The 26,135-nt window shown below is 37.0% G+C and overlaps 1 protein-coding gene across 4 annotated transcripts; it reads left to right on the top strand.

Moving 5' to 3' along the window:
- Positions 1-1,218: 1,218 nt before the first annotated feature.
- On the top strand, positions 1,219-18,223 carry N4BP2L2 (NEDD4 binding protein 2 like 2). Of its 4 annotated transcripts, none has more exons than XM_084226610.1 (7): positions 1,219-1,295; positions 2,507-2,592; positions 3,724-5,153; positions 12,326-12,450; positions 12,921-13,009; positions 13,361-13,437; positions 16,701-18,223. In XM_084226610.1, the coding sequence occupies exons 3-7, from the start codon at positions 3,724-3,726 to the stop codon at positions 16,897-16,899; spliced, it is 1,920 nt and encodes a 639-aa protein (XP_084082736.1). In that variant the 5' UTR covers positions 1,219-1,295; positions 2,507-2,592; the 3' UTR covers positions 16,900-18,223. The 4 variants fall into 4 exon arrangements, with proteins under 4 accessions (XP_084082736.1, XP_084082734.1, XP_084082735.1 ...); XM_084226608.1 differs by having other exon boundaries at positions 1,226-1,295; positions 2,507-2,588; XM_084226607.1 differs by lacking the exon at positions 1,219-1,295 and adding an exon at positions 1,314-1,469 and having other exon boundaries at positions 2,507-2,588.
- Positions 18,224-26,135: the final 7,912 nt, after the last annotated feature.

A 26,135-nucleotide genomic window follows, 5' to 3' on the forward strand; every position in this document is an offset into this window, starting at 1 on the left:
GCCTCTTGGACACGGCTTTTTCCTACCCTATCAGCTTCTCCTTACAATGTTTCCAACGGAACTTTTTTTATGATCGAGTGCAGGACAAGGAATATGGGGGAATTATTTGCAGCTTTGTTTCAAGCAAGAGACTTCCACGTAGGAGGTGTAGTATCTGTAACAAGATTGTCAAGGAACGTCTATTTCATTATACTCAATGAGGTTGAAAAAATGACATTAGGATTCTGCCAGTTGTAACATGTGGCTTATTTAATTAGGTTCAAGTAATGGGAGAACTCCCCAAATTAAATACATCTGAGACAATTACTACATACACAACATGAATGCTTGAAAGCTCTGCTCTCCAGATATTACCTTCAAATGTCCATGTGCAGCACTCTTACTCTCTCTTAATGGTTAGCTTGGGTGTTGCATGACTTAGCCTGTGTCGGGAAGCACGTAATTACTACTACAGCTGAAAAATAGTGGCCAACTGGGAGAGTCACTTCACAGCTCACTTCTGATCTAGATTAAAATGCTACCAAAGACACATCCATACCTTCCAAAAAAAAAACAAGGCCATCACCTGGCACAGGAAAGGAGACTATGCTGTGGTTGCAGGATTAACTGGAAGGAATGCCTGGCCAGCGGATTTGACCAGTTCTTTTTCTACCATTTATAGCAAATAAACAAATTTCAGTGACTTTATTAATCATATACTTTAAAACCTTCATAATCCATTTGGGTGATGTGAAAGAATAAACATCCCAAGTATTTTGAGTGGGTGCATCGTTGACTGAAGCGCTAGTGTGCACTAATGAAATTTGGGGAATTACTATTACAAGACTGAGGGGTTTTTTAGGAAAAAATGTGGTTTGCCTTGCATAGTATCACAAGATTTGGGGTAGGGGTGGGGGGAAGGTAGTTAGTCATACTAAAATTTTACTTTTATATTTGCAGGAGGGAAGACTGCAAATCCACGTTAAGTACAACACACGTCGAAGAAAACTTGGGCGGCTTTTACGCTAGGGACAGTCCTCACCGGAACGCTGCTCACGTTCCGTGACAGAGCGGAATGCCACCCAAAGCAATTATCCCGACACGCCGGGCCGCCCGCGCCGAAGGAAGGTGGGGCAGGACAAATCCCACCCCCGGGGCTGGGATCTTCCCGCCAGGCAGAGCGCGCGCCGCGCGGGGGAAGGCTCCGCCCCTCGCGGTGCCACGCGCGGGGTGACGGGGCAGCGGGAGGCGGCGCCATTTTGGGCGTGGCGGGTGGAAGCGCTGCCCTTCCCAGCGCCGCGAGTCGCGGCCTTGAGGTTCGTGTCCTGTCCCGCGTGTGGCTGAGGTGGCTGCTGATCGGCCGGGCCGCGAAGGGAAGCCGCTTGTCCTCCGCCACCGGCGCTGTTACCACCGACCTGTGCCACCACCGGGCGGGGAAGGGGCGGCGTGGGGATGGCGGTGTCAGCGCGTAGGAGCCGGCGGCTGCTGAGGTTGTGTGACGTGGGCGCCGCGCTGAGGGAAGTGTTTGTGTTTGGGGGAGAGGAGTGGGCTTTGCACCGTGGGGAAAGGAGGGACGGGGCGGCTGATACACCTCCCGAGCCGTGAGGCCGGTGGCCGTGCCTTCGCCTCGACACGCCGCTGCCAGCCCGGTGTGGGAGCGGCGGCTGCTTTCCCCGGCTTCTGTGCCATGTGAGGGGTCCTGGGCTGTGCGCCCCGTGACCGCCGTACCACCGTGCAAGGAAAGCCAGCCAGTTCACCTGTCTGTAGATTCTGCCAAATAGGGCTTTTTTTTCCATTTGGGAAAGGTATTATGCAGGTGGAGTTCAAGACCTTGAGTTAGTTCATTGATCGAATCTTCTGAGTGTTTCACAGGTCAGTTAAAGTGGTAAATAAGTCTGGCATCCCCGTGTGCCGGCTCAGGTTCAATGCTTATAACCAGTTCTTTACTGAAATTATATAGTCCCGGACTTGCCCCATTCAAGAGGTGAGAGTGTCAGAGAGACTGCATTTTCCTTGAGCATACTTGCTCTGTCCTCGCCAAGGACGCAGGCAGATATGCTTTTGCGTGCTGCTTCACTCTCTCCAAGGTTAGTCTGTTAGAGATTAGCAAGAAAGTGTATTCCTATGTGGGACAGTCACAAAGCAGCATTTTCTGTCACTGGAGATCTTGTCATACAGCAGGTGTTCACAGTTTGCTGTTTTAATTCAACATCATGAAGTGGGGTCTGCTTGAACACCATCCCAGAAGATGAGGACATAGAAGCTAATAAAGTAACTTTGTTTATCCCAGTACTGTTTCTGAGTAGAGGCAGCAGGACATTTTTTTTCTAGATGGGGATAGACTCAGTGAATAGTAGTAATATCATCCTTGCTTTTTGATAGACAAAAATGAAGAGCGAAGAAGCTGGAGGCATGCATGCAACACATAAATCTTGAGAGGAGGAGAGAATATGGTACCAATTCTGAGGAAGAGAGAGAGTTGCATGGCTGTGTTTCTTCCCCTTCTAATAGTAGTGCTTTCTTCCAGGTACTGAAGTCAAGTGCAGACAGTAACATCTTGCTTTAACCAGTCTGAGATTGAGAATGGCAGGTTTCTCTTCCTTTGGATGGTAGGTGAGAAAGTGCCTAGAGTTACATCTTTTCTTGTGAGTTTTTTAAGTGAACATGTTGGGATAATGGTTACTTACAAATCTTCCCATTATACTACCTACAGATCCTTTTCAGATAAAGAAAAAAATTATTTTCCTATCCAGGATGAATGGCACATGGCACTTCGTTAGAATTTAGTCGTGGAAAGTTGAAATGTTTCAGAAAACAGTAGTCTCTACTGAAATATGTTCTTTTGTGTTTGAAACTGCATTTATTTGGAGGGGAAGAGTTTGCTCTTTATTGCATTCTGTGTAGACTTCAAAATCCAAGAAATTCAGACTAATAGATTAATAATGACGTGTCATAGTGGTTAGTGCCATCTTGCTTTGTAATAGCTTATCTCTGAACCTGTCTGGAACTTAGTGGTTTAGTTCTTAGAAGGCAGTCTGTTTGGGACAGGGATTTTTTTTTGTGTGTGTGTTTAATTTTAGAAGACATGCAAGCAAGTGATCTTGGTCCCTAACAAAAGTCTTTAGTAGTTCCAAAACCGGAACCATAATAACAGATTGCAGCTTTGATTTTAAGTCTTACTTGACTTGTTCTAAATTACAAATGCCACCCAACACCTGTTTGATTGGTGTTAAATGACTTAGTTGAGTTTGGTTCATGTCACAGAAAACAATCCTCATGGTTGAAGTATTTGCATTTTGTTGGTGTATTAGTAGTGATGTCAGGCATCAGTTTGTGCATTGGAAATTGGCATATGCTTATCTTTAAAAGAGATTTCAAACACTTTGTGAAATAACAGGTAGTAGAGAACAGTAGTAACGTAGGTCAGAGATTGCGGATGTAATTATTTTTTCAAACAGCCACATTTTAAAAGCATGATTTGTAAATTATTTAAGGCATATCATAAAATGTGACTGCTGGACTGATACAGCACTAATGTTTTTTACTAGAGGTGAGCAATAAATAATGTAGCAGTCTAGTTTAAACCATACTTGTGGTAGGGGATGTCTGTTTTTCTTCTGGGTGAGTACCATTCTAGTTGTGACCAGGGACAGTGTGAAATCATAGGACTGAGTAACTTCAGCTTTTTTAATACTTTACTTTAAAAATGTGCATGCTGATAACATATTCTTTTTTTTTTCTAAGATGCTTCATGCTGAAAATACAGCAAGGCTTGTGGAGTGTCAGGACGAAATTGGAATTGAGCCGTATGCTAAAAGAATGAAGTCAACAGAAGGGGCTTGTGAAAAACTCCCTGATGATGATAATAAAGGTACCCAGAAGAAAGTGGATGTTGAGAGAAAATCAGATGGTTGGATACCTGTGTGTGCCTTAGATAACCAAGGGCAACGTGAAATGCAGAAGCAAGAGAAAATACCTTCTGGTGTCCTGGGATCCTTGAATGAAGTTCTCCCTGAAAATAATCCAGTGCTTAGTCAGCCAATTGATTTAGAAACTGTGCAGAATATAAATCCTCCTTTTACATCAATGAATTACTCTAAAGTTGAAGAAGAGAAGGACCTTTGTATTACAAATAATGCTGGTGAAGATAATACTGAAAAAAGCAGTGCATCATTCTCAGTAAATAGAAATCAATCAGATGAAGACTTTTTTACAAGCAAAGATTTTATAGGACCTATTTACAAGCCTGCCAAAAGTAACAAGCAGGACAAATCAGGCAATTGCAGTGAATGTAGGAGCACTGGAGGAGATGAGAATGAATTATGTGAAAACAGATGTAAAAGAAAGGAGGTGGAGAAGATGCAGGCTGTTTCTACCACTGTACCAGAAATAGATGATCAGCTGGATCAGTTCTATAAAGAAATTCACCAGCTGGAAAATGAAAATTTAGATACCAATGTTCAGGAAAAAGAACCCAAAATTTCTGAGGAACAGCACTCTCCATTTAACTCTAGTCAGAGCTCACAAGAAAATTATCAACCTGTACTTTTGGGCAGTCTACACCCATTTTACGAAAATGGACAGTGTTCTTTGGGGGAACAGAACAGTCAGAAAACAAACAATGAGCAGCCGTTGGTTGTGGAAACAGGTGGCTGGAAAACTGAAAATACCTTTAATGGCCAAGTAGATACTTGGAACTGCTCAGTGCCTGAATTCAGACCTGCTTGGCAGACTAGAGAATCTTTTAAAAAACCTCAGGGACCTTTTCCTCCTAGATTCAGCCATCAATCCCATTTTCAGATATTTGATCCCTCACCACAAATCCCAAATGTTCCCCCTTCTCAGAATGGGGGATTTCTATATGAAAGTTACCGTGGAAATACTGATATCAACAGTCATGGTCCATTGCTTGATCAGAATACCGACTGTTCTGGTCATACTGACATCCATACTACTCAGGACTTCGGGAATGGGAATAATCATCAGAATGGACTCCAAAGTAGTGGTTTCTGTGAAACCAGAGAAGAGTGTTGGAATGATCCAAAAGCTGACAGTACAGAAGGAATGCGCAACTTTTCTTCATTGCAGTTATCTGAAGAAAAATTCAGTTGTTCACAGAAATTGCTTCTAATCTTAAGAGGCCTACCAGGTTCAGGGAAATCCACACTTTCTCGGTAAGTGAAGACTTGAAGCTTGAGAAGTTCATTCAAGTAAAATTTTTTAAGAATTTTAAATATATCTGTAAGCACTAAGGAAATGTTTTAGTTTGTAAATTAGACTCTCAAAATGCGGTAGTTTAAAGCTGTCATTTGTGCTTAAAGAGTGCAAGTGATTGTAAATATTAAAAATATTTACTTGGGGGTTTTGTCTCCCTCAGAGTTTGATGAACAGGAGCTCCTCTGTGTTAAATTTAAAATGCTGAGCATCCATTAAATTGCGTAGTCTTTTTTTCTGAAATTTTCATACAAGTATGTTGTAGTCTGCTGCCTTTTAAAAATTCTTAAATTCCCTAATTAAAAAGAAAAAACTGCCATCAAATCTAACAATATCAATTTGACTGAACCAGAAGTTCTTTTTCATGCCCATGTAAAAATTTTCAAAGGCCATTAGAAGAATGCTGCTACTCTGAAAATACTTGGTTTTGGTGTATTGAAGAAACTGAGCATTATCTCATTCCCTTTTTTCATAGAATGGTCGGTCAATTACTCTTCCTTATTTGTGAACAACACATAATAAAAGCATTATTTTTTCTTCCAAATATACTTGTTGAATTCTGACAAGGTTAAAAACACGTAATATCTCCAACTTGGATTTTCCCTTTGTGTTTTTTTGGCTTGTTTTAAAAAGCACAAAAAGTGGACAGAGCACAGATGGTACCTGTATTAAGTGAAAGTGAGTTTCTCTTGTGTATATAAAAAAGAAATTTTTGAATCAGTACTTACTGATTGAGTTCCATCCAGAAACTACATCACAGGATATCTTCTCTAGTTATCATCTGTTGTATGTGAGGAGTCTGTGGAATAGACACAGTCATCATGTTCTTACTTGGTTTTTTTTTTTAATATAAAGGAGTAGCATTCTATTTAACATTCTATTAGTGGATTTTTTCCTGGTATTTAGGAGACATATTACAACTAGAAATCTCTATTAGGTATTTTTTTTACATGTTTCAGTAGTTTTTGCAATAATTTTTTTACAGTTACTGATTGCTGTATTTTTCAAGCCTGCAATTTTGAAGCTGCATGTCTGCATTTGGTATTACTGCAATAATTCCTTTAATATGTGAAGGCAACATAAAACATTTTAAAAATAACCTTGTGGAAAAAATGCTGCCTCATTCAGTTTAGAGATTGGATAAAACTTAATATAAAGATATGAAATATATTTGTTTTCCATGTTTGGTGTGCTAAATTGTCTGTAAATCTTTCTCCAAATATATGACTCATATAATCTGAAAATTTCTAAATTTCTTCAGGTTTTTAAGTACACGGAATTTGTGCTTTTTTTCACCTCTCATTAGTGAGATCAGTTACTAATTTTGTTTAGCAGATGGGAAAGTAGGTACTATGAGATCAAGGTTAAGAATAGTTACCAAAAGTGAGTGCAGGATTTGAACAGCATGGGGCTTGTTTTTCAGTGTATTCAATTACATGCAGTTTCATATGTTTAATGCTTGGTTGCAGTTGTTAAATCCCATGAAATCATGGGTCTTGGATACCTTGGGAGTAAAACATCCCAGAATTAATGGGTGCCGATAGGAGAATACCTTTATTATTAGTTGAGTCTTAATAAACATGTTTTTCACATGTTCTTCTGTATAACATCATAGAATTCTGCAGCGTAGCCTAGGACAGCAATGATTTTATATCTGATGTCATACCCACAGGTATCTTTGCAGATATTTGCATTTTTGGCAGCTGCAGACAAACCTTTACCATTTGTGCCGGTAAAATAACTGTGAAGGAAAAGCAGAAAACTGACATTGTGTTTGTGGATCAGCACTAGAGAGGAATGAGGTATATCTTGCAAGTGGGTTTCCCAAGCAGGAAATGACAGAAGAGCCAGTAGCGAGACCTTGGAATCTCAAATTTCAATTTGTATTTTGTGCTGAGTAAGGGTTTTTAAGTTCAGATACTTTTTTTCCTGATCACAAACTTGACTTAATGTCTGTCTCAAATCTTCCACTGAAGTTTGGTTTTGGTTTTGACTCTTCCATTCCAACTAAGCAGTTGGAATTATGGGCATGGTTTTTGGAAGAGAGTAGTGGATGTTAACTAGTTCATTGTTCTGATTGGAGGAGGTCTGTCACCGTCACTGGATCAGGTCAGGTATGTCTTTGTCAGGCCCGAGCTTAAAAATACCACAGGAATTTCTGTGGTCTCACCAAATTTCTCTAGTGCAGTACAAACCACCTAAATAAGGAAGTTGTTCCTATTCTCCAAAATGAAGTTCCGAAGACATAATTTGCGTGTCCTGTGTAATAACATGTGCTATGTGGTAGAATATGGCTCGTCTTCTTTGCAGCTTCCCTTCTGAGAAGGGAGAGGTTTAAGTCACTGTAATAAGTTGACATCAGACCTCGTTTTACTGTCTCCAATGCCAGACTAAACAAGCCCAGCTGCTGTTTACCTCTCTTTGGAGGTTGTATGCCTGTGGCCATCTTGGTAGCCATCTGTTCAGCCCTCCCATGTTTTTCAGATTGTCTTTTGAATTGGGAAGTCCCACACTGGATACAGTATTTCAGAATTGACCACACAAGAGCCAGGTAAAGTGTGGGTGATACCTTCTCAGGTGATCTGCTGGCCACGCTTCCTCTACTAAAGCCCAGATTGTGTTTTGCCCCACCTTTGATGAGGGTACACCATTCACTCATCTCACTTGATGTCCACTGTAATCCTCAGACTCTTTTCAACAGAGCTGCTCAACCACTCACTTTCCTGCCTGTGCCGAGGCTTAGGTTTCATCATTTGTAGAGCTTTACTCTTTCTGTGTTGAGCTTCCTGCTTAGCCCAGTTGTCAGGTTTCTCTGTGGCCGTCCGGATAGAAGCCTCACTGTTCAGCTCAGTGTTGAACAACACAGCTAATCTGGTGTCATCTGCAAGTTCTTTGCCTCATTGTCCAGGTTCATGATGAAGATACTGAAAAAGTGATCTTACTACATCCTTTGTTTTTCTCTGTCTGTTACTGGCTGGGAGATGATGTTGTAAGCTTTGATAATTTCTGAGTATGCTGCATTCATCACTCAGTCCTCATTGACAAATGCACTTGTTTCATCAGAGTGTGTTTTGGTCAGTAAAGTATGATTTTGTTGTAAACCCCACACTGGCTCTTCCTGGTTATCTTAATTTTCTTAACATGTTTGGAAATTGATTCTGAGGATGCACTCTATTGTTTCCAGGACAGAGCTTAGGTGAGGTTGAGCAGCCATTAGTTCTTTGGGTCTTTATCTTTACTTGTCTTAAATATGAGCATAACATCAGCCACTTCTGGCTCATTGGAGAGCTCCCTTCATCTCATGGCTCTGTTTCCTGTGTCCACCTGATCCTAGCCACTGAGGCTCATACAAAATCTGTTTTTAACCATCCATCTCCATTTTTGTTTTCCTGTTAATATCCCGTCATGACTTTTGGTCTGTGCTCGCTAACTGCGTATCTGCTTCTAAATACTCAGCTGATTTCTTCAGTTCCATCTCCACTCTCCATTCTGTTTCTTCCCAGATTCATTTTCTCCCTGTTTCAGTCAGTGGTATTATCTCCCTCCCAACTTCATTATGCCAATGTCTTCCCCCTGCTTCACTCTGCCTTGGCCCTGTTTCCTAGCTCTACTACCAGTACCAAGTTGCTTGTTCCAGTGTTTATACCACGATGCTTCCCATGTCCTCCTATTTTAGGCCAGTTTTTTTTCCTTTTGTTGCCATTTGTGTGTTGGGAGAAATGTGTTCTTATAGTACAGTATTGGTCCTGAATCAGCTTCCTGCCACTTCTAGATCGCTCTGTTCAGGATTGGGTTTGCTGTGAGAATCATAAGTTCTTTTCATTACTGTTTGCTGTGCACATGACATTTTAAAGCTGTATACCTTGGGCAGATTTACAAAAAAATTTTGCAGGGCAAACAAACACATGTACTTCGTCAGATTTCACTTCCTCAATCCAAAGCTTCTCAGAGAAAAGCTTGGAATAACAGAATACTATACAAATGCACTTTTTTTCCCTTGGTTTTAAAGGAGATTGAGCATTTAGTTAAAAATGTTAGAAAGTGGTTTGGCCAGACAGATACCCAGCAGTGATAGTTTTAGCCCAAGTAACCAAAGTCTGCTACAATTAGATGTAGATGATAAGGTGATCTTACAGTCCTGGTAAAAGTTACAGGAAAAGAGACTTGTATTTTTTAAAATATTTTGCTACTGAAGTTGGCAGCAGTTGCAATTTGCCTTTTCTCCATAAATACTTAAGCATTAATTTGAATAAAAGAGACCTTATTGAAATTGAAAGAGAACATATTGATGTCATTTAAGAAGTCTGTTTTAATTTAAATCCAGTAACATATAAAGACAGTTGTCTTTCTCTGGGGCCATTTTTCCTCAGAGGAAAATCTTCTGCAGGGAAGAGTTAATGTTTATAGCTGGATGTAGAAGCAGGGGTGTGCTGTTGTTTCTAATAATGTAGTTATTTAAACACTGTTATAAACAATGATTTTAGAGGAGTGATAACACAGCTCAGTAATGCTGCACATTTTGAAACTATATTTAGTTATTGCCTTCTTTTTTCCTCATCCACAATATAGTAGCTATTTTAAACAGGTGAATTATTTTTCTTTTTATTATAATATCATTTATCAAAGTAGGCTAACCGGGATACATATCTGGGGACTGTTTTAAAAGGATTTCTGTGTGTGCATGCATGCACATGTGCCTTGGAAAAAATGTGTATTGGTTTGCTGAGTAGATAATATTTTGGTTTCAGCATGAGATTTTTGTATGTCAGGGTAATAGCTTCTATTAGATCAGGTAGTATTTCTGGGAGAAGTAGCTGAGCTGCTTTAATTTCAGTGTCCTACTGTGTTCAAACGTGGTGTTTGCTTGGAGGGAAGGTTTAGGGTGAAAAAGATGTGTTCCAGCAGCTGGGTAATATGCTACTCATTTCAAGCATGTGTGCCTACTGACTAAGCTGGAATTTGACTCTCATTAGAAATACATTTATCTTTTTTTTTTTTTCATCTCTTAAAAGTGGAATATCATCTTTGTGGGTTTAGATAGTAATGATGCTTTCTTTCTATAGATATGCTTTTTGTTCTTTCTGTTCTCTACTTCATGGATCTGGGATAAATTTTATTTCCAAACACATGTTAGAGGTAAATGAACTATTCCATATGATGTCCACCAATAATTTAAAGCTTTGAATTTTCAAAGTTTAAATACTAGGAATTTTCAAAGAGGTAATTGTCATGCTTTTAAAATGTGATGTTTTATGATTAATTTCACAATTTAGAAAGAGGTTCCAGTCATTATCATAGTATTTGAAGTTTCAGTTCATAAACTCATGACTTTGTGATAGCTTCTGTGTTGTCTATGGGGTAAGGGTTCTGTTACTCTGGCCTCTTTGGTAACTACTTTGCCTTCTCAAATTCTATGGGTTGAGGATTATTGCAAATACAGTTTACTATATTAAATCTGTTATTTCAGTTATATTGATCCATTAATAATTGTGGTGTATTCTGAACTTCAAGGAATACTAACAAACAATTTCAAGAATACACTTTGCGGATGGGGTCTGAACCCTTGTCGCTATATTTCTTTATTGCTACGAATGATGTTTGGAAAATACAATAGAAGAATTCAATTAAGTGGGTTATTCTCCAGAACATGAGCAAAGAGTCAGTTCTTAGAAATAAAAATGAAAATCAGTGTCTTATAATGCTGATTTGTCAGTTCATATATTCCTATAGATACCTGATGCTCAGGCCCCTCGGAACTGTAGAGGTGTGTCCATCTAGTCAGCCAAAAGAAGATTGTCAGATATTATTTGCTATCTTTTTTTATTAAGGCAGATGGTTCTTTAGGATATGTGTATATACATTCAGCACACAAGGAGTGAGCGTGGAAGACGTATCCAGTTTTTCTTGCATTATTAATTGGCAAATGTAGTATACTGTAAATAAGAGAATTGAGCCATATGTGAAATCACAGCCAAGTAACTTAATGAATATAAATTTTAAAATTTTATACAAGAGAGGAAGAGGGATAAAAAAATTGCTGCTATGTGTGGTTTGTGATTTACTGGTGCCATTTGATCTATTTAGAATAAAAATAGATGATTAATCCTTCTGCACGCTTCTAAACCAATGTAATACACACCCTATTGAAAGATCTAGGCTTTAACAAAACCTATAATTTATATAAATCTAAATTTATAATATTTATAACAAAACCAATTATTTATCAGTGTTAAATAAAGTGGCTGAACTTAAAGTGTATCATGCTCTGCTTTCTCAAATAGCTTTGCTATTTGTCCTGAAGCAACCATAATGGGTCTGTTGTTGGTGACAGGTGGCAAAACACAGCAAATTCCTTGTGTAGGAATTACATTTAAGTGGCTCTTCCTGCAGATATATATGGGAAAGCTTGGTAACTTAGTACTAGCATATCTTTGTTCCCCTAAGTTGTTTGGGATCTGGCCAATTCTTTTTTGTTCCTGCCATCTCAACAGTAGTGCAGTCCCACATATTGCTAGTGCAGTTTGACTTTTGTAGCCTGTGGGTATGTTGCCTATTTCTGAGCTGGAATAGTTGCCTAAATTTCCATAGGTATCTGAGTTTTGCAGTGGGTTCTGTGGTACTAAAGGAGTCTCTTTAAGTCCAATCTACACCTATTCTGTAGGCTGGACTTTAAACAGAATTGTACTGTTGTCTCAGTTATATAAGGTTTTCCTTTGTACACCAGTTGCCAAGGACTTTCTGAAACTAGGTTTACATTTGGCAGAACAGGGAGTTCTCATGATCAGATGGCTTTCTAGACATATTTCCAAGTGAGGAGTGAGCTGGAAAATGTTAGCAAATATATTGAATTTTTGTGAGGTACTTACTGTGGCATAGCTGTAAAATTAGATGAATACAAACATCTCTTGGGAGTGGAGAAGAAGCAACAAATACAGAAATAGTAAAGGGAGGGAATATTGCTTTGATTTGGATTAGAATTATTTGTAGTATATATGGGTGTGCTTTTTATAAATCTGTGAAATTTGCAAGAAGTTCAGAAATAGGTCACAGTTCAGTTTATTTTAGTTATATTTTTTTAATGTGCTTATCTAAAAATTAAAAGTGAATATGTTTTTGTGTTTTCCTTTAACAGTGTTCTGCTTGGTCAGAGTTGTGATGGCATTGTGCTCAGCACCGATGATTATTTTCGTCAGCAGTATGGATACACCTATAATGCTGCTCAGCTTGGTGATGCCCATGAGTGGAACCGGAAGAGAGGTTGGAATGAGTAAAAGGCATCCTATTAAGCTGTGTTATATAGAGGAAGTAGAAGTGTAGCCTAACATCTATGAGTATTAGGAGTCTGTATGAATTTTAGCAAAGCATATATGGAAGTATTTCAAGTGGTTTTTATACTTTAAATCATGTGAATATAAATATATATATATGCATTAAATTTTGAACTTCTACAAGGTTCATACTTAAAAATAGATAACCTTGTTTCTCTGGACATCAGGATCTTATTTCTACTTCTTTTCATTCCTGCCTGTACCTTTTATTCTTTCTCTCAGAACAGAGTGTTTCAGTCAGAGTAGATTAGTAAAGGAAAATCCGGGGCAGGTTTGTGGGTTTTTTTGCTTGGTTTTTTTTGTTTGTTTGGGGTTTTTTGGGGTTTTTTTGGTTTTTTGTTTTTTGTTTTTTGTTCGAGTTACATGTGGTTTATTAACTTGCACAATTTTTCATTTCAGCAAAGCAAGCAATGGAGCAGGGAAAATCTCCAGTTATAATAGACAACACTAATACTCAAGCCTGGGAAATGAAGCCTTATGTGGAAGTGGTAGGTTTTGTTGCATGATTGTCACCAACTTAGACTCAGACTTACCCTCGCTGTGATGGGATAAGTTGATACGTTTTGTCTAGAAACATTTTTACTCAAGTTTTTAAAGAGAGACTGCTTATTGATAATGATTAGTAATTGGTTTGGCAATGGTTTAGATGAATTCAAGAACTGACTTGATTTAATTTGCTTAGCCTGAAATGAAAGCTAAGACAGGCTGGGTGTAAGTGAAATTCAGCACAGTTCCACAGCAGAGTATGCTGCTGCGTCTGCTTATTATTTTATTTTATTTTTTTCTTATATTTTATGTTATCATGATACATATCATACATATTTCTTTGCTTGCTGCAGGCTCTAGAAAAAGGATACAGAGTGGAATTCCATGAGCCAGATACTTGGTGGAAGTTTGATCCTGAAGAACTAGAAAAGTAAGGTTTCTCTTACAGAAATCATGGTACTTATATATAGAGATGGATAGGCAGATCAATATGAATGCATAAATAGATATGCAGTAAGTTGTATTTTATTAAAAATATTTTCTCATCTTCTTTACCACTAATATGAAATGTATTTTATTTAAATAGGCATTTTGAGGTATATCTTTACATGACAGTTTTATGGATAAACAAGTAGACCAGCTCCATCTTGTTGGCCCAAAATGTCAATATTAAAATTTTATTGGATATATGTAGATGTGACTTAGATATTGCTAAACATGGGTCATTGAACTTCTGGGTTCTGAGGGTGCTTGGGAAGCTGCTTATTTTTCCTAGTCCTTTTCATCTTAGATATATCTGCTTTAGGCATCTATGAGGTATCAAACCAGCTCAAGGATATTTCTTTGTTTCAAAAGTAGAGTAATATTTTCACAGTTGATGACCGAGTTCTCTCACTGATTTTTGTTTTATATCTATCAAGCTGACTTTGCCTCTAATTGTTTCAGCTTTGTAAAGTAGCCCCTACAGTGCACAAAATACGTGTATTTATATATGTGTATAATGCTTGCTTTACTGACTTGGGCTCTATTGAGTATAAATGTTCTAAAGTTTTCACCTTTTGCTCATAAGTTACCACTAACTTGTTTCTAGAGATGGAGTTCTCTCTCTGTAGAATGATAGTACTATTTTTCTAGTTTGGCATGCAGCACAGCCAAGTTAGGAATCTTAGCAATTAGCACTTAAGATTTCCATTACACAAAACAGTCTAGTTTTCCAGGAAAATTAATGTTTCCAGATGATCATAACAAGCAACAGGATAAACTGTTGTCTTGTTACTGTTGAATTTTATTGTTCAATTATTAATTGTAGGAGTAAAGTTGATATCTTTCCCAGAGCAAAACCCTTAAACTGTGAAGTGCTGTTACCAGTTTTTACAAATATTTTAGCAATTCTGGTTGCTTTAAATATTTAAACCGAGGCCCATTGCCTGGAAACTTTTATTTTTTGTGAATTTAATAAAGGTGGTGATGTAAGTTTTCATTTTGTTCTTCAGTTACTTTGGGAGAGAGCTCCTCAGTGTTGTTTTATCAGCAAGCTTGCTGAGGGTGCAGTGGTGAAGGGTGGTATGGAAGCATTTAATAGTGGCAGAACTTTGCTTTTATCAAATAGGTTCTGTGTTCCTCCATGCAAAACAGTCTTCTTCCTCCTATCTGTAGGAGCTTTTGCTGGGATGTCTGCTTTGGTTCAGATAGATGACTTTATGCTCTCTCAGCATAGCAAAGCTGCCAAAGAATGAGTGAAGACATGCCTGAAGAGGAGATACCAGTATTAAATGACACTATACAGCAAATTGATTTCCTTTTTTAAATCGGTTTCTACACTTGATGCGATTTTGCTGCTGGTGATTTTATTATCCTGCCTTATTCTGCAAGGAGAAGTACTTCGTCTTTTATGAAGTGATTATGCACAAGTCTATTCAATTGTGGATGCGTGTGCACTTTATGTCCAGTGCACTTGAGCTGTAATTTTTTTTCTAGGAGTACTAAGATAGTAAAATATTGAATATTGATAGGAAAGTATTGAATAACTTTCTGCTTCCAACATATGGCATTAAAAGACTTAGACTTGCTCTTCTCATTTTTTGTCTGTCACAAATCTCAAGTGCTTTATAAAATTCAAGGATTTCTAGAGGGCTGACTTTTTTCTCTGTCATTAACCTTGCTCATATTTGTGAATAAAATCAAAACTGCTAAGACTCACCAAGGGATTAGTTCAACATGAAGCTGCTCCTGGGCTACTTTAGCACAATGTAGAAATTAAAAGCATTTAAACAATGAGCCACGTGATGGTCACTCCAGCTTTCTGGTGTTGTCTCAGGGAAGAGTGTCTATGCGGGAAATGCTCTGCTTAAGTATTTTCTTCACAGAAAGCAAGCTGATAAAATAAACCTTTAAGCAGGCAATGTAATTTTGAATAGTTCTGAGATCACCAGTTCTGCTTCTATTCTGAATGTGAAATTAGTGTTCTACCTGCATTGTGCTTTGAGCCCGTGTCAACTTGATACTTCTTTGTTATAATAGTACTCATCAAGTCCTGAGGGGACTGGGTAATGAGGAATCAGTCTAAAATATTTCTGTATGGAATATTGTCTTTCCAGTATAGCCTGTTTGTTCCCACTGTTGATTTCTCCTCTGTAGAACTGATCCAGTTGTTAAGGCCCATGCCTCTTCTGTCCCTGGGAGAAAGTACAAAGATGCATAAATATATTCCCTTTTGGTTTGTTGTGGACATAATTTAGCTTGGACAAGGTTTCTTGGGAATAAGAAGTATTGGGTTATGATAAATGCTTGTTTAGGCTATCAAAACCTTTTGTTTCTGTTTTATGTCTCTTCTTTTAGATTAATTTCTGTTACAATTCTGTCAATTCTCTGACATTGTTTGTGCATGAGGCTTGTGGTTTTCTTCTGACAGAGACTAAAATTCTCTGCTAACATGGATTTTAAGGTCCTATTCCATAAATACCAAGGAGATTATGATTATATATATATATACACTCTCATGTAATGTGCTCGGGTTCTTAATAGACCAAGTTCTCCCTCAAAGTAGCTGGTTACTGAACACTGCAAGAATAAGGCAGCACATATTTGATACCTTTTCCCTTAGATGTGTTTCACTACATTTCTGAATTTACGGCAGGTGTGAGTTACAGATAGTAGATTGAAGTGTTGTGAGTGTGTTGTTCTGGCTCAGCACTAAAGTTGCTTCTTATTCTGTAGAGAGGTTTTTTGATGAGAAAATACTCTGTCATTAAGTCTTGAAACAGTGTAGTTGCATATTTATGCTAATTTGAACATTTCTTTCATAAGGAGTAGTCTGTGCTATTATTCATCTCCACTCATTAGCTAGTATACCATGTAAAATCTGATGAATAAATAGTAAAATCCTTCCAGGGTAATTCAAGTGCATAATTATAGTGAATAACATCACATTTGTGTATAAAGAAGAATAACTGTATTGTTTACTGTTACTCAATATATGCAGCTGTGAATTGTTAAAATAAACCTTAATGCAAGTTGAATATCTTGAGAATGAGGATGTAGTGTAATGAAAGCAAGAAGAAAAATTGAGAATATAGAGGTTTTTTCTTAGACACTGTAACATACAGTTTTACACACATATTTATGTTTACTTACATATAACTATATATAACTATAAACACACCAGATAATTTATTGACATTTTTGTTTTTGTAGGAGGAATAAGCATGGAGTCACTCGTGAGAAGATTGCTCAGATGTTGGAACGATATGAATATCAAATATCCATCCCTATTGTCATGAATTCAGTGGTACCTCCCCACAAAAACACTCAAAGACCACCTCTGCAGAGAAGACATAGGTGGGGAGACAGTACAGACTCATGGAGTTCTTTCAGTATTTCCAGTAGCCAGTAACACAGTTGCAGTCAGTTAATAAGAATCTGTTATTTGCCCTTTTAAAACACATCATCACCTCCAATAAAGTAGTAATTTTCTGTGTTTTAAATAGGCTGATTTCAAGACCCATTTTCTTCTGGAGGTTGTTCTTTTTAATGGACTTGCATGTAAATAAAATTGTACATTTAATGTTTTTAAAAACTATTAAAGTTGTAAGAACTTGGATTTTAGTAAAATATTTAATATAGTATGGCATATAGCAGAGTCTTTCTTTGGAAGTCTAAGACAATGATGTCATATATTAGATAACTGTTGAGCAGTTTCTTTTAAAGAAGGGGTCATATTAAAGATCTTTTAAAAAAGAAGTAAAGCTCAAAAAGAGTTTATTTACGTAATAATCAATTTTAATGATAGTTTTTTAGTCTTCTTACCTTTTTGGAGATTTTTTTGAAAGCAGTTATGTTCTGGATTGTCCTTTAGTTCTGTTTGGCATGTATTGCCAATTGGCAAAATTGTGGCATGTGTTTTTTTATTTCAGTTAAGAGGTTTAATTTTTTTGTTGTTGTTTTCTTGGTTTTTTGGGTCTTTTTCCTTTCTTATTTGGTCTCAGAAGTTCATGTGGCAGCTGAAGCATTCTGCCAGCACAGCACAGTATTTGCCAGTCATAAACTGTGCAACCTGAATAATTTTTTTATTGTTGGAAGTATATAAACTGTGATGATGTTGGCACACCACCAACTTGTTTTGTGCTGACTGAAAAAAACCCTAAATTTTATCACTAAACCACTGAAATTTCACAGCTGTGTCTAAGTCAGTTTCTTTCATTTGTGATGAAAATGAAGTCTTAAAGAATTAGGCTGTCAATTCCTAGTCCACAGTTAGGATAAATCAATTCAATATAAATAGTGGATATAATTCTGTAAAACCATCTTGCATTCCTAATTTTGGCATAGCAAACATAATCTGTTTAGCACATAACAAAGAATGAGCCAGCATGGAGACTGACTTACTGCTCTTTTTAAAAAATTATGAATTTGTAAGTGTTCACTTTGCTTTTTTTCTAACAGCTTGCTGTATTAATAAAATATATTTATGTTCAGTATTGTTGAAGTAGTTCAATGCAACAGTTTATATTTTCAGGCTTGTAGGATTTTATATAGATGAGCATTATTGCTAACCTGCTAGCTGAAATAACCTAACTACTCTTGACTTCCTTATACACTGAATGACCAAACATTGGCTAGATAATTTTGTCAAGAACATGAGTATGTAACAAAAAGAATTTAGATGGTTATCTACTACTCATTTTGGTTCACAGTATCAGAATTTTGAAAATTGCAAAGCCAGCATAATTTTTTTAATTGTAGACAATTTTTGAATAGGCCATAAAAATTACTTTGTCAATAAAGTCTGAATACCATGAGAGCTGAAAATCCAGCTATATAATGAAGTATCTTTCTGTGGTTTTCTACACCTGTTGTGCAAATTTATGTTTTAATTATTTGAAACGGAATTTAAAATGTCTCATTAGCAAATGCATTGTTAACATATTGAATTATGTGTATGTGTAGAAAAGAGATTCCCCAACTATATTAATTATCTTCCTTTATTGTCAGTTATTCATATCAAGTATTTAATGTATTTTAGTCTTCATTGCTATATTTTCCCATGTCTCAAAAGAATCATGGATATCATCGTAAATGCTCATTAATACTTCAGTTATGCCAAAGTTTTTATATTTAAACATGAAAGCACATTTCAAGTGTGGGGAAGATAAAAAGGTTTTAGACTCATTTACTCTATTTTACTGTAAGCTATAACATGATAAAATTTATTGAGGCTTATGTAATATTCACACAGTGCTAAGGCATGGCAAAAAGAGCTGATTATTGAAGATTGAAAGGGGGTTGTTCAGCAGTATTTATTTGAAAAGGTACTAATTTGTACTGTTCTAAGATGGTGCAGCTTTTTTTGTGATACCTTTTTAATTATTGGTGCATGGGAGTGTTTTTGCTGTGCAAAGCATGCTTATCAATTGGCCTGCAGTTTGAAAAGGACACTTAGGAAAGGGAAGCTTTGCAATTTGCGTATCGAACGTTTGTAAATTGCTTCATCTGTACAGCTGTAGTCTAAGGTAAGTACAGTGATATGGTAGGTGAAAACCCAGTTTAACACTTCTCTGTTTCATGTTATAATCATATTTTATGAGGATATGACAGTCACGGATCATGGACAGACATATATCTTAGAGGTTGATTTTACACTATACTATTCATAGGTAAAAAAATGTGAAATACATGTTACAGATACTGAATTTCTCATGCCCTCAAAACCAAGGAAAATTAGTTATTTGGTCAAAATGTGCAAGAGATGTAAAGTTGCTGCTTAGCTAGACAGGGGATCTGAAAAATCTTACTGTCTGTACTTTCTGTACAGTACTTCTGTTGATGATGATGATAATGTAACTAGAATGAAGGTTTCCCATTGTTCACTTTTTAAATAAATTTCTAGTTCATCATATTTCATTAAATAATAATGTCAGGTTGGTGGGTTTTTTTTAAATTTAACTAATGCATAGAGCCATAATATAAATAAAAATCCTAAGTTTCTCCTGCATACTTGAAACTAGTGGGATGTTTGGTAAGTAAATTTAAGACAACTTTTCTAAGCATGAAATTTAAATGAAAATTATTTTGTAGAACATACATAAATCTGTTCATTCTCAAGGCATCAATATAGCAGACCACTTAGCATCAGCTGTATAGGAAAAAGTGGTTCTAGTTTTACTGCTTCATCTAAGCTGCTGTTTATTGGTTTACGTCCTGAATTACCAAAAGTTTTTATCAGCATTCTTTGGGTGATTTAGTTTTCTTATTTTAATTTCATATAGATAAGAAAAAAATTACCATCCCAAGACCGAACCCTAAAAAACCTGTGTGCTGGTTTTGATGGGATAAAGTTAGTTGTCTTCAGAATAGCTGGTTTGGGACTTGCCCTGTAAACAGTATTGATAACACAGGGATGTTTTTGTAACTGCTGAGCAGTGCTTACACAGCATCAAGGCCTTTCTGCTCCTCACAGAGAGTTGGGAGGGGACAAAGCTGGGACAGCTGACCCCAGCTGACCAAAGGGAGATCCCAGACCTTACAGCATCACACCTGGTATATAAAGCTGGAGGAAGAAGGGGTTCGGGGGTTCGGAATGGTGGTGTTTGTCTTCTGAAGTAACAGTTCCATGTCATGGGGCCTGGCTTTCCTGGGAGATGGCTGAATGCCTGCCTGCCTGTGGGAAGTGGTGAATGAATTCCTTGTTTTGTTTTGCTTGCATGTGTAGCTCTTACTTTACCTGTTAAACTGTCTTTTTCTCAAACCATGAGTTTTTTCACTTTAACCCTTCTGATCCTCTTCTTCATTCCATCAGGAGAGAGTTGAGTGAGGGGCTGTATGGGGCTGAGGTGACTGCTGGGGATAAACGGTGACAACCTGGTGTAACACTGCTAATTTTTTAAGATGTGATGTTAAATGATCTCCTGTGAGGAATCCTGTCTTCTGTACTTGTAGCCATACCCTCTTGAGGTTCATTTTAATCTAGTTTGCCACAATGCATAATTTTTAAGCTTTTTGTGTTTAAGAAGGTGGCCAAGATCTCATCTGTCATCTGTTTCTTGAAACCTTTTGCAGAGATGATTGTTTCTCTGCTAATAGATCACAGAAAACAAGGCTTTCTGTAATTGTTTGGTGTGTCTTTCCTGTTGTAATTTAGATTGTTGGTATTTTCTTTTTTTAGCTCAACAGTAAGTTTCATTGTCAGTGAATTAGAATTCTCACATTCATGTGTGGCATGTAGTTTTAACTGCTGCTTTCTCCTAGCAGTCATATTTTCTGGAGGAAATGTTTTTGTTTGGTGCTGGTACATCATGGAGATGAGGTGACTAGGTATATGTTGAGACTTCAAAAGAGCAGATACATGTATTACAATTCCCTGTAAAAAGCATTACTAAGACAGTGTTGAAATGAAATTGAAAGTAAGCCCTCATTTTAAGTGATCAGATGTAGAAATATTTCTCTTTGGGGTTTCTAGACTGATGCTTGTCTCATTTTAATGTTTATGTTCTTGTCCTTTTGAAATAAAAGCAAGAGCAGAGAATAAAGCTCTCTATTAATATCCTAGGTGAAAATCTTGTACATCAATAAATTTCTTATGGGTTTTTTCTTTCTATAGGCTAATTGGTTTAAATTAGCTTCAAATCTGCTTATTTTGAGATCACAGAAAAAAATGTGTGAAAACATAATTGGTCTTATTTTGAAAAAATAAGTAACAGTTTGTCAAAGTCTGATCATCTCAAATTTGTCTTGATTTATTACTGTAGGAATAGAGAAGCTGCAAATGGTGGTTTTCAGTTGAGGTATACTGTCAGTGTAATTCTAAATCAAGGATAATAAAAACATTGAAGTATTTTGTCTGGAATTGGTCTTTGCAGTTTCCTTTTAGCTGATAGTGCTGCCGCTTCATTTCTCTGGTAGGCAGGCAGTCCTTGACCATGTCATGTGTACCTTACTGATTTATAGTGTTCTTGTAACAATGTCATGTTGTGCCAAGCCAAAATATAGCCATGAAAACCAAAAACAAAGAGAAAAAAATCAGTTGTACTTGCAGTCTTTTTAATGATGTTAAATTTTTTGTTTTGTTAATTCAGTATAAACCACTGATTTTTTAAAAGGCTGAATTCTGTTGGTCATATTGTTTAACCTCTTTCTAAATTGCTAGTAGAGTAAGAAGTGCTGCTTTAGCTTACTGAGTAAACATTTGCTTATTTCTAAGGGATGTATTGTATCATGTACAAATGAGTCTTAGTCATAGGTGCATAATCCTATGTGACTGTTGTATTATTCATGATACTTGTTTTTTCCCTTTATTCATTAGCTTTAGGCCTGGCTAGCCTGTATTATAGTTTATAATAGTCCATGAGAAGTTACTGAACAGCTTATCCCACATCTTGCTCTTAACCATTAATAGTTTCTGAAGGCTCATGAACCTGGCTTAGGAGTGGATGGACTGTATTACTTTCCCCCATTTGGCATTTTTCCTGATAGCCTGTAAGATGGATACAGTGTTTTACAGGGACTTTGACAACAAAAGTATAGACATGGAATGGTCTGCCCGAAGCAGGTCAGGTCTGTATGTCTGAGCTGCATTTGTGGCTCTTTGCAGGCATTTGCTACATGTGCTAAATACTGAATGAATATTTAGCGTTATCCTTTACTTTATGGAGACTGTGCTTATGGCAGTGCCGCAAAAATTCATTATATAGGATTAGAAATTGAATTCTTTGTATGTAATATGTAGATGGCAGAGCATTGTGTCTCATTCTGTTACTGCTTTGTTCCTGCAGTCTTAACTGAGTTCTTTATTCTAATAATTAATACTTAGGTGCCTTTCTCGGTCCTAGGTCTAGGTCCTCTTAGATGAGAAGCAACAGGTGGAGGTTGCAACATGGGAAATAGTATTGGATAGTGTTTGTGTACTCTCATCCTTGGAATATTCAAAACTTACATGGGCAAGGCACTGAGCAGTGAGGTCATGATATTGCTTTGAGCAGAGGTTGGACCATATGGTCTCCAGAGGCCCTTTCTGACAGAAGTTATCTGTTTATAAGTGATGGAGTGAGAACAGTGTCCAGAATATCAGAAGAGTTAGTGCTTACCCTTACCTATCAGAGCAGAGTTTTAAATCACTAATGGAAGTGCTGCCTGGTCTCAAGGTGTTGGATGCTGGCTGTGATGCTGTTCTTATTCTCAGGTGGACACTAAGTTACTGGCTTTAACTAGCCAGCAGAACTGTCTGTACCCTTTATTCTGGTTATGTTGTTTCATAGCTGTGTTGGCAGAGTTGCTCACAGGATCCTGACAACACCTTTAGCTGCTCTCCTTTTCTCTCTCTCAGTGTCCATTTGTTAGCTGTATTGTCTCTCCAGAACTAGAAAATGATAGTATATGTTAGTGCTTCTCTAAAGTAATTTTTATTTTCTGTTGTCCAAAGGCAAATTTCTGTTGATGCTTACTAAATTACAGAATTGAAAGACAGTTTTCTGCACCTATTCATCCCCAAGACGCTAGGAATAATACAGGGATGTTTTTAAAAAAGTAATCATCTTTAAGGGACTAATTCATCATGTCTTTTGTATATCTCTAGCCTTTTGGTAAAAGATATTTGAAAAGAAAAATGAGTGAATACCAAAGTGTGTATGCAGAAATAGTAAAATTTGGATGCTAGCATGACGAAGTATGAAGACTTGTTGGAAAAGGTGTAATAATGTCCACGGAATGTGCATCTTAACTGACTGCTCAGTGGTTTCTTAGTATTTCATAGAGCATTTGAGATGCACAGAATGAGTGCAACAAGTGGAACAGATGTAGCAACATTGTCTGCAGTTATGAGTATTTTAATTTTAGTGTTGCTATAATCTAGGTTAGAGGCTGGTTACTTAATATTTGCTGATACTGTTTTCTTTTACTGTTCTCCTGTTGTAACTTCCCCCCCCACTTTTTGTTTCTTCTTTTACTGCTTTTTTCTCATCTGAGTACTGCGTGTGTTTTAGTGCAGTTGTCTTCATAACTCTGGATCCATCTCCTCCTTCCCTTTTCTTCTCTTCATTATAAATTTGTGTGGAGAGCTACACCTTATTCTCTAACTTTTTAAATGCCTCAAGTCTCTTGCTCATTTAAAAGCTTAGCATATAGTACCCCACCGCCTAAACTATTTGAATTTTTTTCTTGTTCTGTTAAAAGTAGTATTTTGTGTCAGTATGTTTGTCTGCATTTTTTTTTCCTCCTTAAGTTTGCAGGATTGTCTTGTGTTTGTAAAACTCATGCTTTTGTTACAGAATTAGTCTGTGCTTTGGGGGATAGTTAGGTCTTTGCTATAATTTTGCTAATTAAAGTTACTTTAAATCCTGCTAAAATCTGTTCTCTTTCATTGAAAGTTCCTAATAAGGAATAGTTTATTACTTATCTCCAAATATTTAAGTCTGCTCTCATTATGCCCCTATTGCTTCCTTAGTCTCCCAACCATATTTTTCTTCTACTTGATTCTGCTTGTATCTCATCTCAAATTTCATTTTACTTTTGTTTTTGGTGTGAATGTGCATTGGTAAGAAAGGTCAACACTTCCCCCTGTAAATCGCATTTTTACTTTTAAAACCCTTTTGCTGTACTTGCTTATCTTTACATCCTGTTGCAATGTCTGTCATCTGTGTTCAGGCACTAGGATGATGTATCACAGTGTGTGGGTCTAAAATATTTATTTATTTATATATTTATTCATTTATTTATTTATTTCTGTATTTCGTTGAACAGTAACTCTAGAGTGCATGACAAGATGATTGATACTGTATTTGCAGTGCATAACATTGGCATTGGTGCCCATCATGTTCCCTTCAAAGGACTAAATGTGGCCAGAACTTGAAACTGATCCACTGAGCCTTCATGGGGGAAAGGCTGATGTTGAAACTGCAGGGTTCTTTCTCTGTATTGTAAGTACATCCCCTTAAGATATAATTAGATCACTTTGAGTCACTTCTTGTCTTTTTTTTTCACCTTAACCTGCTTTTTAACACCAAGTCATACTTAATAGTGCAGAAAAATTCAGTCAAAGAAAAAAATGGCACCTCTTCTCCATCTGTTGGCATCCATCAGTCCATCTATTTCTGGGGGAGTTGTTTTGTTTCTCTTCTCAGTTTCAAATTGTGTCAGGTGAGATTTATGGCATCTAGAAGAGGTTGAAACAGCTTGTTTTTCACTTGTTCAGAAAGTAGGTATTTCATAGTAGGCACAAGTATATTCAGTACATAAACATGTTTTAAACAGTATAGTCAGGATTGATTTCTTTAATCTCGATCAACATGGTCTGTGACTAAGGAGCCAAATTAGGACATTTAATTCATATGATATTCATGACTTTCATGAACCAGGCAGGACAAGGATCAGTAAAGTCATCCCACCTGAAATTTCTATGGAGTGAACGGACTGTCATTTGAACCTGAATTGCTGTTAACTCAGGATTGTGGGGGTTTTAGTAAGTGAGTTGTTTGGTTTTTAACATTGGAAAGCAAAGTGCTTGCACTTTGCCAGGTATTTGATGAAATGATGAGCTTCTAAAGACATTATTTGTTGTTGTATGCTATTGTCTGTGTACTCTCTAGATCAAGGTCTTCTATGTCTGGACTGTAACACGGCAGCAGTCTGGCTGATTATACATTGCACAGAACTGTATATACGTCATTCCTGTATAAAGATTGGACCAGGTCTTTGAGCATTGTGATAGATTAGTTTATTTTATAAAGGTACTTAAATCTCACCACCAGTGGCAATGCTGTTGAGAGAAAAAAGAATAATAAATACTGAGTTACTTCAGATTTAATTCAGTTAGTAGGATCTTTACTGATTTGGGGCAGAGAGAAATAATTTGCAACACTAATGTATAAACATTTCTTACAAATCATTTGTGGTGAATTTCCTTGCTGTGAGGCAATCTGACATATTGCTGCTGAAGGTACTCATATGCTCCCACCAACTACTTCTTCATTTTATCTAGACACTTTTTTTCATTCTTTCTTTGGAGAGTTAAATGAGCATAACAACAAAGTATGTACTTTTCTTTTGATGCAGGGTCAAGGCAGGTGAATCCACCCACAAGGAGAGTGGTAGAGCCAGCAAAAGACCATAGTGGAAGTGCAAGGGCATCATCTGGAGCAAAGTAGGAAAGGGTGACAAAGACTGTTTCTTCAGCAGCAAAGTCCGAAGTTGAATACTCAGCTGTCTAATGGAATTTCAGCTTTCAGGAAACCCAGTAATGCTGGCAAGTTTTCTGTTTTTTTCAGGTGCTTGATCACCTGATAATAAAAAACCATTTGGTTTTGCTGAACTCGATCTTTATCACTCATTTTAGTGCTAAAGGCAAGATATGTAACAAAAAGGCTGGTACCTTGGCTTTTTTTTTTTTTTTTCATTCCAAAATTATAACTTCAATTTTTAGTTGTCTCTGAAGCAAAATTAAGTCACAAGGAATTCAAGAATGTACTTGGACTTACCAGATGGGGAAAGTGAAGTGTATCCCAGTAAATGCCATCTTAGGCAAGCTGCTCTACTGTAATTTTTATGTTAAAAACACAGTCCGGAGACTTTGGAGATTAATGATGGCATAATTTCTAAAAGACCATGTACCTCATTGCTAAATGTCATTCAGAATTGGATTTT

This window comes from Fringilla coelebs (assembly GCF_963513975.1).
Source record: "Fringilla coelebs genome assembly, chromosome: 2".
NCBI classification, from domain to species: domain Eukaryota; kingdom Metazoa; phylum Chordata; class Aves; order Passeriformes; family Fringillidae; genus Fringilla; species Fringilla coelebs.

Bases quoted from the DNA above. Each gene is read 5' to 3' on its own strand.
- N4BP2L2 (XM_084226608.1), top strand. The intron at 5,154-12,325 runs GTAAGTGAAGAC...TTCCTTTAACAG, and splicing joins GGGAAATCCACACTTTCTCG to TGTTCTGCTTGGTCAGAGTT. The intron at 12,451-12,920 runs GTTGGAATGAGT...TTTTCATTTCAG, and splicing joins TGAGTGGAACCGGAAGAGAG to CAAAGCAAGCAATGGAGCAG.